Below are 13,936 nucleotides of genomic sequence, written 5' to 3' on the forward strand. Positions count from 1 at the left end.
CATCACTGGGAGTTCTGCACAACTAAATACTATTATGGATTCAAGATTTAATTAACATTATGATATAATGAATTAGTTAATAAATGATGATGGCCTTACCAAAGCTAAACTACAGTAAGACATCCATGCCCCAGGTGTCAAGTCCAAGATGACATGAATAAAAATGTACTTAATGCCCATTCATATAAAAATCCTGTTCGTTGAAGGGATAGTTCACCCAAAAATGAAAAATTATCTCTTCATTTCCTCACCCTCATGCCATCCAAGAAGTGTATGACTTTCTTCTGCAGAACACAAAGATTTTTAGAAGAATATTTCAGCTCTGAAGGTCCATACAACACAAATGAATTGTGACCAAAACTTTGAAGCTCCAAAAAAGTAATCCATATGACTCTAGTGGTTAAATCCATGTCTTCAGAAGTGATATAAGTGTGGGTGAGAAACAAATCAATTAATCTCCACTTTCACGTTCACATTCTTCTTCTTTTGTTCAGATTCAACCACTGGAGTCTTATGGATTACTTTTACGCTGGATTACTTTTTGGAGCTTCAACAATTTAGCACCCATTCACTTGTATTGTATGGACCAACAGAGCTGAAATATTCTTCTAAAATCTTCGTTTTTGTTTAGCAGAAAAAAGAAAGTCATACACATCTGAGATAGCATGATGGAGAGTAAATGAGTGAATTTTCATTTTTTTGGTGAACTATCCCTTTAAGCCATTAACCGATTAGTCAGCAAGGTACAAAGTCAGCTGCCTTAGCTTTCAGATGCAGCCTTTGTCCCCCTCTAGTGGCTGTTAGATATTTAAAGGGATAGTTAATTAAAAAATGAACTGCAGTTCTGGTAAATGCAAAGAGCATTGAATGATTCAGTATTACCAGTTTCTTTGTAAAACAATCAAGGACGTTAAGGGTGTAGGGTTTAATCCTGACTCATAATTTAGAATTGTGTTTATATATTGTATATTAGCTAGGACAAAAGACAAAAGTATCACAAATCCCACAGACCCAAGGGATGATCCCATAATAATTGTAGGTCTATGTGTGTGTTTCGACATTGTTCACTTCAGATTTGTCACCAAATTATTTACAATTACTCAATTATTTGCAATTATTTACATTTGAATTCCAAAAACAGATTTACCTGTACAATTGATAATGCATGGTCAACATAAATCATTTTATTAATCAAGGAGTGGTGGTGGCATAGTGGGCTAAAGCACATAACTGGTAATCAGAAGTTTGCTGTTTCAATCCCCACAGCCACCACCATTGTGTCCTTGAGCAAGGCACTTAACTCCAGGTTGCTCCAGGAGGATTGTCCCTGTAATATGTGCACTGTAAGTCGCTTTGGATAAAAGCGTCTGCCAAATGCATAAATGTAAATGCAGTCAAGAACAAGCAAATACTACTGTTTTGTATTGTAAACAAAAACAACACAGGACCAAATTTTGTTCAAACAAGGTTTATTATCCTATAAACAGTATTCAGAATTGTACCACAAAAGTTCAGTGATTTTAGCATTTCAGGCTATTCCAATTGCATAACTTTACTGATTATATTATTTACAACTTGCCATCAAAAATGTTTAGTACATTTGTGTAAAGTCGATCTTATACTCTTTTGAAACAGTTGAATATTTCTGAGAAATATTTTAGTAATGTGTTATTTAGAATAATAACATATTTTCTGTAACATTCAGAAAAATGAACATTCACAGGGTGAAACTTCATAGACCAAAGATATGCATTGTTTAAGTTAGTGGGAATGTAATTATTTACACTACCACCCCTCTTCTTTTTTTATTTTTTTATAAAAAGGATGATTTTGTACTATATTTATTAATCTAATTTGTCATTACATTATCATTGATAAAGGAGTTTATCATTATGCAAAACTATTATCAAATCTGTTATCGATTTTTATCCAACTTGTATTCACCATCTCATATTATCTTGTATTTTAAGTAAAAGACTATATTATGGATCCTTGAAATAATTAAGACACAGACACAGATTTTGAGGGGGAAAAGCTTAAGTAGGGCTAGAGAAATTGATAATTCCATTAATAAATATGTCTATGGCGGACTGGTGTATGTCATGAGGTATAAAAAAAAAAAAAGAGAGAGATTATTAATAAGACATCCCAATCTTGCATAGTCAGTACATTTCATCCCAGTTTCCAACAGACAAACCCCTAACCTCTGGTAGTCAATCTGCGAAAACCGACACATCAACACAAGTACTTATTTATAAATATTGTAGTGGTATAAAAGCATTATCAGGCAAACTGTAGGCTCAGGGCAAAGTTCATCAGTTATGAGTGAAATGTGTTACAACAAACAGAAAGACTGAGGGCTTGATCCAATCTGATGCAAACAAAGCAGTCCTATAACAGAAACTGATAACGGAATTTTCAAACATCTCCACAGGAGTGGTTAAAAAAAAAAAAAAAAAAAGAAAAGAAACGCAGACTTAAAAATGTTTCATCTCAATGGTTCATTCGTTATTTTAATCTAGGAACATCTAAATAAATCCATTAAGAGGATAACAAGCTTACTTATCACTAATTACTTTTTTAATATCAATGTTCACCTACAAAAAAAGTCAAAAGCATAATCTTAAACAAGTTTTAAAGCAGTGGTGGTGCTTTTTGTACAAAAGCTAGCCATTTGAATGTGGACATATCAGGCACTTAAATCGTGTTTGAGACAACGTCAAAAGGACTTCAGTCTAAATCCACTATGATCCTGACCTATACTTGAGTTGTGGCTTATCGAGGGTTTTGTGGAATCAGCCCTTTTCCAACTCTCTGAGGAAACATTCCCACACACATGCCAAACAAAGAGAGAACAAAGCCAGGCTGCCTGTACACAGAAATTAGAGAGGACGTGCTGACAGGAAGAGCAGATTTATCTGTCCTTTGAGGTGAGCTTCTCAATCAGCTCCTGAAGGGGTGCTAGTTCTTTGCGGTCAATCAAATTAAACTCCTGAAACAATGGAAAGGAGAAATGATTGCATTTGAGCCAGCAACAATATTCAAATGATCATGTATGAACAAAGGGTTCACACAGCAGACAGACATTTAAGAACAGTAATCAATCAAGACTTAAATTGTTTCCAAGGAATTGTCCTTAATTATGTAGAGCAATTACAGTGTTATAAAGTTCAATGCTGTAAAAGACTACATTAATCAGAGATCTCCTTGTGATAAACACAAACACACACCTGAACAAAGAAGATAAAGTGCTTGAAAGAGGTGTTGAGGTGCGCCTCTTCCTGGAGCTGGATAACAGAGTCAAAGTGCTGGTGGTAGATGTGAGCGTAAACACGGAAAAGTCTCTTCAAAATTGTCTTAGCTACCGACATGAAGTTCTTTGGGAAGGGGACACCTATAAGTGTCACACAGAAAAATAACATAAATCTAACAAGCGAAACACGACCATAGTTAACATTCAGAAGGGTCCAAACATATGAGAACGGTACAATTTACCAGCAAACCACCAGAAAATATAAAAATGTTTACTTACCAAGTTTGACTTGTTTGAAGCATGTTATGTTGATCTTTTAGAGTATACGTCTAGCAAATTTGTAAATTAACTTATCATAATGCTACCTTGTGTACAATTCTCTCACAAACTTTTACAGTGCCTTGAAGTTGCCTTATACATATATTGACGATTTTTTGACTGATGTTTCTGTTTTTGGACATGTTCTCCACTTGCCCAATTGATATTTTAGGATGTTTTAATGCCAAAGAAACAAAGAAAAATTTCAACTTCTAGATCATAAACATTAAATTTAATTAGATTATGTTGTTGTTGTTGTTGTTTCAGAAAATTCAATATGGTGGAACATTTCTCAAAGTGAAAATGAAGAACCAGTTGTACTGCTTGGACCACCAAATATTATGCAAGCTCATTTACAGAATAACTATTATAAGTTAAACGGGTAGAATACCTATTTTTGAAGGGAAAAGTGTCTCATCATCAAGCTGATCCTGGACCCAAGTCATCAGATAATCAATGTATTTTGGAGCAGAACATTTAATTGGCTTTTTTATGTTGGTTCCATCAGCCCAGTGATATTCATATCTGCAGATAGCATGTAAGAAACATTAAAAATAATTGTTGGTTTTTTTGTTTTGTTTTTTACAAGCAAGCACTTCTGAAGGTATCTAAAGCCCAAAATATTTTTTTTGGATTACTTCCTGTTAATACTGACTTAGGTCCAGCAGACATAAGTGGGCAGCTTTCCTCAGTGCAGAAGTCTGTGATGGTCCCATACAGCATGTTGATCTGGTTGAAGAAGTCCACAGCTACAAGTAGAAAACACATACAGTATTATAGGCTAATCATATGGCAGAACACGGTTTACAAAGTAAAGACCCTGAAATAACAGCTCTGAAATAAATCATTATTTTCCTAAATACCAGCATGTGTAAATGTGTAACATTCAGAGGACAGGCCATGAGCCATATCATTTCTTTTTACACTAAAAAGAGAATATTTAAGAATGTAGGCATGTAAGAGTTTAGGTTTTAGGTGTTGACGTGATTAAATCTCAAGTGCTTAAATTTGCATCTAAATATATACACTCACCGGCCACTTTATTAGGTACAGTACACCTGTACATCTACTTATTCATGTGATTGTTTAATCAGCCAGTCATGTGGCTGCAGTGTAATGTATAAAATCAGCCGATATGGGTCAGGAGCTTCTGTTAATGTTCACATCACCTATCAGAATGGGGAAAAAATGTGATCTCAGTTATTAAGAACGTGGTATGATTGTTGGTGCCAGACGGGCTGGTTTGAGTAGTTCTGTAACTGCTGATCTCCTGGGATTTTCACGCACAACAGTCTCTATAGTGTAAAAAGAATGATGTGGAAAACATCCAGTGAGCGGCAGTTCTTCAGACGAAAATGCCTTGTTGATGAGAGAGGTCAACGGAGAATGGCCAGACTGGTTTGATCTGACAGAAAGGCTACGGTAACTCAGATAACTGCTCTGTACAATTGTAGTAAGCAAAATAGCATCTCAGAATGGACAACACGTCAAACCTTGGGCTGAATGGGCTACAACAGCAGAAGGCCATGTTGGGTTCCACTTCTGTCAGCCAAGAACAGAAAACTGAGGCTGCAGTGGGCCTACCATTTGTGTACCCAGGGCCAGTGTGAGATGGTTGGGTCACTTGACGGACCTGTCACTTGCTCTATTGGGTCAGTGCTGTGTTCAATAGATCTTCCATTTGCTGATCTCGTACGTGTTTTTATGCCTTGTAAACTTAAACATTTGGTTTTCTGAGATGTATTGAACATTGTTGTTGTGAATTCTGCTAATTTAAAATGGTCAACATGGTAATGTTATCAAGATGGCTAATATACAGATGAGGTTTTGTTTGTTTGTGAAAGTCTTGGAAGCATCAAAAAGAAAGGGCTCAAAATGACAAACCAATCAGTAATGTTTTGTATCGTGTGTTTTTGTTTTCCAGCAAAGGTATGAATATACTGTAGCTGCTATTACATTACAGTTGTATAATTTCATACTGCAAATTAAAAGCCTAGCATTTCTTAATAAAGAAAACTTGACATACAGTACTGTGCAAAAGTTTTAGGCACTTGTGAAAAATGTTGCATAGTGAGGATGTCTTCAAAAATAATGACTAAAATAGTTTTCATTTATCACTTAATGTCATACAAAGTCCAGTAAACATTAAAAAAGCTAAATCAATATTCGGTGTGATCACCTTTGCCTTCAAAACAGCACCAATTCTCCTAGGTACACCTGGACAGTTTTTCTTGGTTGTTGGCAGATAGGATGTTCCAAGCTTCTTGGAGAATTCGCCACAGTTCTTCTATCTATTTCGGCTGTCTCAATTGCGTCTGTCTCTTCATGTAATCTCAGACTGTCACGATGTTCAGTGGGGGCTTTGTGGGGGCCATGACATCTGTTGCAGGGCTCCCTGTTTTTCTGTTCTAATCTTTTCTATTTGCAAAAGTAATGTTTGTGAGTCTAACATTTATATTACCTATTGATACACTAAAACTGAAGATATAAAACCATCTTAAGACAAATGCTTTTGTGAAACATCTTATGTGCCTACAACTTTTGCACAGTACTGTACATCACTCACTGGCACATATAAAAATACAGTTAAAAAGTTTTTGTGGTGGGGGCAGGCAAATACAAAACCCCAAAAATCACTATAACTGAAAATAAGTTGTTTTTGTTACAATTAAAAACTACAGGGGAGATCATCCAACTCCTGGCTACAGACTCCCAGCTAGATATCAAAATTCTACTAATTCTAACAGTGTCTGCATTGAGTACAGTCACATGCTTACTGTTGACTGCCACCCATTCATTGAGGTCTTCTCCATCGGGCAGCATGACAGCCATGCGCAGGTTCCCGCTGCCCAGCGTGGCCTCTGCATGCTTCAAGAGCTCGTACTGATGTGAGCCCTCTGGAATGTTCTTCTTCGGCTTGAACGTCTTCGATGAGCGGTTTCCACTGTGGAGTGACAGTAGAGAAAGAATGCAACAGTTTGTCTTTTATGGTTTGTACAAAAGTACACTATAATCAAAGACACACTATATATAACACTGCACAAAAAGTAAACTCCTTCGGAAATTAAAAATACACAGTTCCATCAAGTATATCATTTTCAAAATATTTTAGTACTTTCCAAAAATAATCCTGAAGCCAGGTTGTGAGAGATTCTGCAAGTTTATGAATAAAGCAGTTAAGAAATTAAAGGCTTTCAATGGCAGCAGCACTGTAGGCAAGTACTACTGGACTATTATGATTCTTTCTGCAAGCTAAATTAGTGAGGCCTACTTTTTGACAATTGTTGACAAAAATAAAATAAAAAACTGGCTGAAATGTGTCAGAATACTACCCTAAAACTAATACTAGAACATTGAGCTTGGACATTATTAAGGTAATCACAGTCAGTTATGTCTGTGAATGTTAAAGGCCTGCTTCTTTGTCAAACTCCATCATAACTTAAAGGTGCTGCAAGTGATTTTTTTTTTTTTAATTTGGGAAAGAGGGCGGCATTGCTAGTACAACGGCTAATCTGATGGAAGTTCCAGAATGGCTAAAATTGCTTAAAAGCAAAAAAGGTGAATAAAGTGTCCATGGGGAAATTGGTGATGAAATAAAAAGGGTGTCTGGCATCCTTGTGGTGCAATGGAGCTATGTGAACGTTAGGGAGTGACGTGAGGGTTCGGTCCACGTAAAAGGGGTGGGGTCTGGTGGCCACACTCGTTCCCCTTCTGGTCCGGGGTGCAAGGGGTGGCGGCTTCCTACAGTGGCTCAGCTTCCCTGGGGTCGAGGTGCATGAGGGGCATGGTGGATCGGCATTCTGGCCTGACAGCAATGACACATGCGCCAGTCCTTTGTGACGCATCTTACTCATGCTGAGAATTCGGGGAAGCGGGTCTGGCAGCACAGCTAACTAGCACCAGGTTCCCTACCCACTTCCGTCCTAGACCTGTGAGAATGCCAGCGTGCATGCACAGGGGGAAGAGATCAGTCTCTCAAGGAGAGGCGTGCTCTGCATTTTAAGGCAGCGGTGATGAGGCTCAACTGGCTACAGGTGCGCCTCATCATGTGCTGCCAAATAAGGATAGTATCTGCACCCCTCCTCTCTCCTGCCCACTCCAGTTCTGAACCTGGCTGAAGAACAGCCTTTGAAGAGGTGGGGCAATGTTGACGAGCAGGGGCGTTGTTCCGTCATATTTAGTAAAATACATTTTAATGTGTGTATTAGGATACTGTGGGAACTACATCCTTATCTCATTCACATAGAGTAAAAAGACAGACGGGGCCTGGGAGAACAGATGCCCTTGCATTCCTGATGTGCATCAACACAAGCTGCTGCCATCTGGACAAGATTTAGATTTTCCCACCACACACAATTTTGTAACTTGTGTTTTACACAAGCTAAAATAATCAAAACAGTAATTATTCTACTTAATCATAATTAATTGATAAATATCTTTGTTTGCTCCAAAGGTGGAGCTTTAGTTATGATCTTTTATAAATCCCTGAACTTGTGAGTTATTCTGTTTACATTTAGACTCTCACATTTACAACTGTAGTAGTAGCCTAATATATATATATTTTTGATGTAATCACTAAGTTTCAGAAGTCAAGGCATGGAATATCTGTAGCCAGGTCACTCGTCCTCTTGAGTTGACCTTACAAGGCAGCCACAAACAGCTGACGCCAATAGGCCTACAGTATGTGCCTTTACTGGTTCATTAACACCACAAAGCTAGTCTGTCTTTCCAAATTCAACAGCTGCTCTGTTCAGTGTCTCCACCTGTTTACACACAAAAAAACAGGACAGTTTGTACAGTAAGCAACGACAGGATGCTGCAGCTGATCAACAAATACAAGGACGACCTTCTGCAGGACTCACCTGCATAACAAACATGTGTCATCTGACAATAAAAAGGACTGGGACTTCAGCTGAAATCCAAACAGCTGAAGGTCTGTGAGCAAATGAAAACATTTGGCCACAGTGGCACAGTGTCTGTGCCATTATGCAGCACTACTTTAACATTTGATGACCAAACCATTTGACAATGGTGTGGGAGTAACAGGTTCTGGAGTCTAAATGGCCTGTGGCTACTGGATAGTTACATTCACCTTAAGTGATAGGTCAAATTCTTCAGTAAATCAAGATCTCTAGTAATATCCAACTAAATTCTAATGTGTATGAAAAGGGGTTAAGTTTTCTACTAAACAACATTACCTTTTGCCCCTAATGACATTTTCACAAGTCAGGCGACTGTATCAGAACACAGAGGAGGCATTAGAACACCAAGCAGAAGTCAGATGGGAAATTCCAGCCTTCACACATCTGTAAACACGAGGATGCACGGACCTAGACTGAACACAAACTCTTTGTGGGAATAATTATGCTGCTCAAGCAACAAAGCAAAGTGAGTGAAAGACACTCTTAGTACAGATCTATATAAATTAAGCATAATTGTGGAGGCTTAATTCCACTTAAGAGGCTCCACTAAACTGTCTTTTCTTCAAGCATTGCTTCACACGCAACTGAATTACACAAATCATACAGCCTACTGTTCTGATTTCAATAGTAAGCAGAAGAAAACAAATACACACTTTACATTATACTTTCCTTCTACAGACATTACAGCAAGTTAAAGCTGAAGTGTGTAACTTTTTAGGTGTTAAAATACTTTCTCCTATCCCAGCTTAATATGCAGAGACAACTATAAGCAAGTCATTTTTAGGTTAATTTATTCAAAAACTACAAGCATTTACTGTTTACATGGACACCAGAAGTCGGCTTTTTGCAAGAAAGTGGCTGTCCCATTTACATGCACTGTAGAAGCAACATATTCTTTACTCCCATAAACATGGGGCACAGACAGTTTGCAGTTTTCTCTACAGCAATGTAATTTCCCCACGATTCTTGTGTAAATAGCAATCATGGGCTCAGAGGAAGACTTCTTTATTTTATTCTCTGTTGCAATGCTTTATTTCCAGATATTCCAGAGTTTTTGCTGGGTTTGTTCCCTGCAATAGTGGGGTTACCCTCTTATGTCAAACTCCAGGAAATATGAAAGTGAGGGACAGTCGATATTTTACATTGGTGTATATAAAATGCCATTGTTTATAGTGCATGTGCTTTTCCTCTGTACTCCCAGAAATGTTGAATTATTTCCGCTTAACTGTTAACTTTTTGTGCTCCATCATTTGATGTTTGTTATCTGGCCTGTTCATGCACATGCGTTTACATGGCCACATAAACCACGTTCTTCGGGAGAAAGCCAAGTGTGTTAAACTGCTTTCTCTTAATCCCTTAAAGCCCAAAAATGAAAATTCTCTCATCATTTACTCACCCTCATGCCAACCCAGATTTGTATGACTTTCTTAATTAAGATTTTTAGAAGAATATTTCCATGCAATGTCCATACAATGCAAGTAAATGGGTGCCAAAATTTTGACGCTCCAAAAATCACATAAAGGCATCATAAAAGTAATCCATATGACTCCAGTGTTTTAATCCATATTTTCAGAAGTGATATGATAGGTGAGTGTGAGAAACAGATCAAAATTTAAGTCCTTTTTTGTTAGAAATTCTTCTCACTGCCCAGCAGGGGGCGATATGCATGAAGAATGTGAATCACCAAAAACACAAGAAGAAGAATTTGAAAGTTAAAGTGGAGATTGACTGAGCAGGGAGGAGAATTTAGTATAAAAAAAGGACTTAAATATTGATCTGTTTCTCACCCACACTTATCAAATTGCTTCTGGAGACATTGATTTAACAGCTGGTGTCTTACTGATTACTTTTATGCTGACTTATGTGATTTTTGGATCTTCAAAATTTTGGCACCTATTCACTTGCATTGTATAGACCAAAAGAGCTGAGAAATTCTTCTAAAAATCTTCATTTGTGTTTAGCAGAAGAAAGACAGTCATACACATCTGGGATGGCATTAGGGTGAGTAAATGATTAGAGAATTAAGTGGCGTAAGGAAACTGGCATTCTTGTTTCAATGACATTTCAGAATGCAGTTTTCTGCAAAAACCCTGGAATAAACAGTTTTTTCTTAAGTGCATGTATAACTGTGTCTCTGTGGTGCTCTAAAAATCCAGACCCCACCCCTTTTAGGTGGACCGGTTCTAAGCAACCCATCCAGCCCGACAGGTAAACATAAAACTCGACCAATGGCATGAGTTGGGGGCGGGACTATCTATTTGTTTGTAAACAGTGTTTATTTTGCAGTTCCATTTGGTTGTGCTGGCTAGTGACAGAAATTACACACTTCAGATGTTAACATTTTTTTCTTTTTTTTTTAGATTAAGCTTTCACCACACAATTTACCCCTTAACATTGACACAGGCTTCAACTGTACATAAATCAAGGTGCGACTGCATCGGGATTATGCTGACTTCAATACTGGAATACGTACAGTACACTTTACAGAATATTGGGATTAGTCTGGCATTACACAAAGATACTGATCATGTCTGGATATCAGGTTTCACTTTGATTTCAAATCTTGTTTCGTGAAGGCGACAAAACACAATAAAAATCAATGACCCATTTGAAGGAAGCTACTAGTTTCTAGTCCACATCACGCGACTAGATGACAAATGACATGATGTTGGGAAATGTAGCTCTCCGGTTACTAAACCAATCATAGCCATAACATGAGTAACCAAATACTCTTTCATGCAGCTGTTAATGACCTCATACACTGACTAACTCTTCTTCATTAGCCACACAGTTTCATGTTATATGATGGTGACCTGCCAACCTGATGCGATGAGATGAAACTGCGATCGTATCAGCTTTTATCTTTTTATTATTACTGTTTACTTATAATAAATTAAGGCTGTGATTTAGGATGAGAGATCATATACAGACAGATTGGGGACAAAAGCAATATTACAAACCCTTGCTAACTAGCAGTCAGTGTTGTCATTTATAAAAACAACTCATACTTACAATAAAAAGCTCATCTCTCCTTGAAGAAAAAATACTGTGCTTCGGAAATCGATAGTAATTCGCTATTTTGACGGTTGAATGTTGAAAAGCAAGGTATTGGAGCAGTAATGTCCTTAGTACTCCAGCACTGATCCTGTCCGTACAAAAGTTCTCCTTCCCATTCAAAGTCTCTCCAGAGAAGCGCACATCTCGCGAGATTACGACAGAAGACACGCTGCAGTTTTTTTTTCTCAAATAAGAGTTACGTTAGCATAAACAAACACGATTGTCTACCGTTTATTTTGGTTCTTGTTGACTTGTGAACATCCATCATTAATGAACAAAAGGAAATAACATTGTAAAAAAAATAATAATAATAATAATAAAAAATATATATATATATATATATATATATATATATATATATATATATATATATATATATATATATATATATATATATTTATTTATTTATTTATTATTTTTTTGAAAGTCATTGAAATTTCCACCACAGTGTCAGTTTTCACCACATCTCAAATTCTGTAATCCTGTGGTGAAAATGATGGTGATGGAAATGACATTTTTAATGTTTGTGAAATAAAATTGATGACTCTTTTGTTTGTTTTGTTTTTTAAAGATAATTTTATAGTTGACATTTTATGTATGCTAAATACTATTAGCATTTTCATAATTTTTTCATAATTTGCCAAAAATACATCTTGTTTGGAAATTACACCCAATAAAAATATTCTGCTCACCACACTGATAGTACATGTACATCACGCAGACGTCAGTTGTGTGTGTTTACATCTGGAACACGTATTAGATACAATATCTGCATTATGTCTATAAGATGTTTACTCTTGGATGTCAAAAGCAAATTCAGCAGATGTCTTTGAGACGTTTCTGTTTAGAATATATGTGCATCTGCACTGTTTAAGATGTTTCAGTTAGAAAACACTCTTAAACAGACATCTCAGAGATGAACGTGTGCTGTCTGGATAGTGATGTTCTGTGAGACAGTTGCAATTTTTTTTTTAGTTTTGCTTGTTGAAACACAGATAGCACACGTACATCTTCGAGATGTCTGTTTTAGATATTTTCATCTGCAAAGCAGCACAATCTAATAAACATCTGCTAAACATCTTAAAAAGATCAGATTTACAAACTTTCTAAATCATAAACGTCTCAAAAGTCATCTGCTGAATGTCTTATTGACATCAGAGACATGCTTATTGGCATAAGCCTTATAGACGTACTGTATATGACCAAACAACGTAAAAATTAAGTCTTCCAGATGTAAACACGCACATCAAATAGGGTGATGTACGTGTGCTATCAGGAAAATCATTTCATACAATAAATATTGAAATGGTTTATGTTTACTTCACTTCAACTATTTGATTATGTCTGAATCATGTATATATGATAGATCTTTTTCTTTTATTGGCAAAATTTCATATTCACAATTGTAAATTGTCTTCCAAAAAACATGTTTTATAGTTTTCAGAAAGGGAAATGAACATTATATTGACTCAATCCGTTATTCCATGAATCAAAAGGCAATCAAAACTATTACAATTTGTAACCTCTTTAACATTTGTATGTAGATTGGTATTAAGCTCTCCCTAGTGTTTAAATGCTGTACTGTATTCATTTTTGTTAAAAAATAAATGTTTGTTTGAGAAAAAATAAATAAATGAGCGAAACATGCTGTGTTAAAGCAACTTATACTTTATGTTTCAAAAGTAGAATTAGTGATATTTAAACAGTAAAATATGTCGGCATTCAGCAGAACCGCTCTTTAGTTCTCTCTTGCTTAGGGTGACCATATTCTGGTTTTCCAAAAAGAGGACACCTTTTTTGGGGTGGGGTGGAATTATAGGGTTCAAAACAGTGTTACTATGAATGCAAACTTTAACACAGTGAAAAAGACACTCTATTAGCATAACATAAATATATATAAAAATAAATAATAATGTCCAACATTCCTTTGAATGTCCATGTACTAAAATAAAATATTTGATGCCATGAGTGTACCTTCATTTACTATTACTATTATTTTGAATGGCCATGGAAAATGAAGCAATGTGATAACAATTTTACCTGGTCGCAAAAAGTAGTCCGTTAATTTACCTGATGAACTTTCACCTTTTGCTGACCCTTTATGCTTCTTCTAATGTGTGCTTCTAAATCACTTGCACCTTTATTAGAAACTGACACATAAGTGCCAGCTTTACATGTCATACATTCTGCTTCCCACGGATCTCGACATGGATGAAAGCATGGGAATTTTTTGTGCAAATCTTCTATAAATTTGCACTTTCGTTTGGGCATTGTTTCCACTCAGCTGTCATTTGCTGCCACTGTCAAGCTGCTGTTTGATGCCGAACATAACAGTTCAACAACGTTCACGGAGAGATTGACAGGCAGGAATTTGGCCAATATTTGC

The 13,936-nt window shown here is 36.5% G+C and overlaps 1 protein-coding gene across 2 annotated transcripts; it reads right to left on the minus strand.

Moving 5' to 3' along the window:
* Positions 1–1,461: 1,461 nt before the first annotated feature.
* On the minus strand, positions 1,462–11,670 carry LOC127436879 (MOB kinase activator 1B-like). 2 transcript variants are annotated; one of them, XM_051691351.1, is made up of 7 exons: positions 11,506–11,670; positions 8,770–8,805; positions 6,349–6,515; positions 4,227–4,320; positions 3,963–4,096; positions 3,231–3,394; positions 1,462–2,992 (listed from the first exon to the last, which is right to left on the minus strand). In XM_051691351.1, exons 1-7 carry the CDS (start codon positions 11,517–11,519, stop codon positions 2,915–2,917), a joined length of 687 nt encoding a protein of 228 aa, XP_051547311.1. In that variant the 5' UTR covers positions 11,520–11,670; the 3' UTR covers positions 1,462–2,914. The 2 variants fall into 2 exon arrangements, with proteins under 2 accessions (XP_051547311.1, XP_051547320.1); XM_051691360.1 differs by lacking the exon at positions 8,770–8,805.
* Positions 11,671–13,936: the final 2,266 nt, after the last annotated feature.

The sequence above is a fragment of the Myxocyprinus asiaticus genome, chromosome 4 (assembly GCF_019703515.2).
Source record: "Myxocyprinus asiaticus isolate MX2 ecotype Aquarium Trade chromosome 4, UBuf_Myxa_2, whole genome shotgun sequence".
Taxonomy (NCBI): domain Eukaryota; kingdom Metazoa; phylum Chordata; class Actinopteri; order Cypriniformes; family Catostomidae; genus Myxocyprinus; species Myxocyprinus asiaticus.

Coding starts and splice junctions, on each gene's coding strand:
- LOC127436879 (XM_051691351.1), bottom strand. Junction 4,321..6,348: donor TGAATGGGTGGCAGTCAACA/GTAAGCATGTGA, acceptor TTCTACTTGTAG/CTGTGGACTTCTTCAACCAG. Junction 4,097..4,226: donor CTTATGTCTGCTGGACCTAA/GTCAGTATTAAC, acceptor TGCTATCTGCAG/ATATGAATATCACTGGGCTG.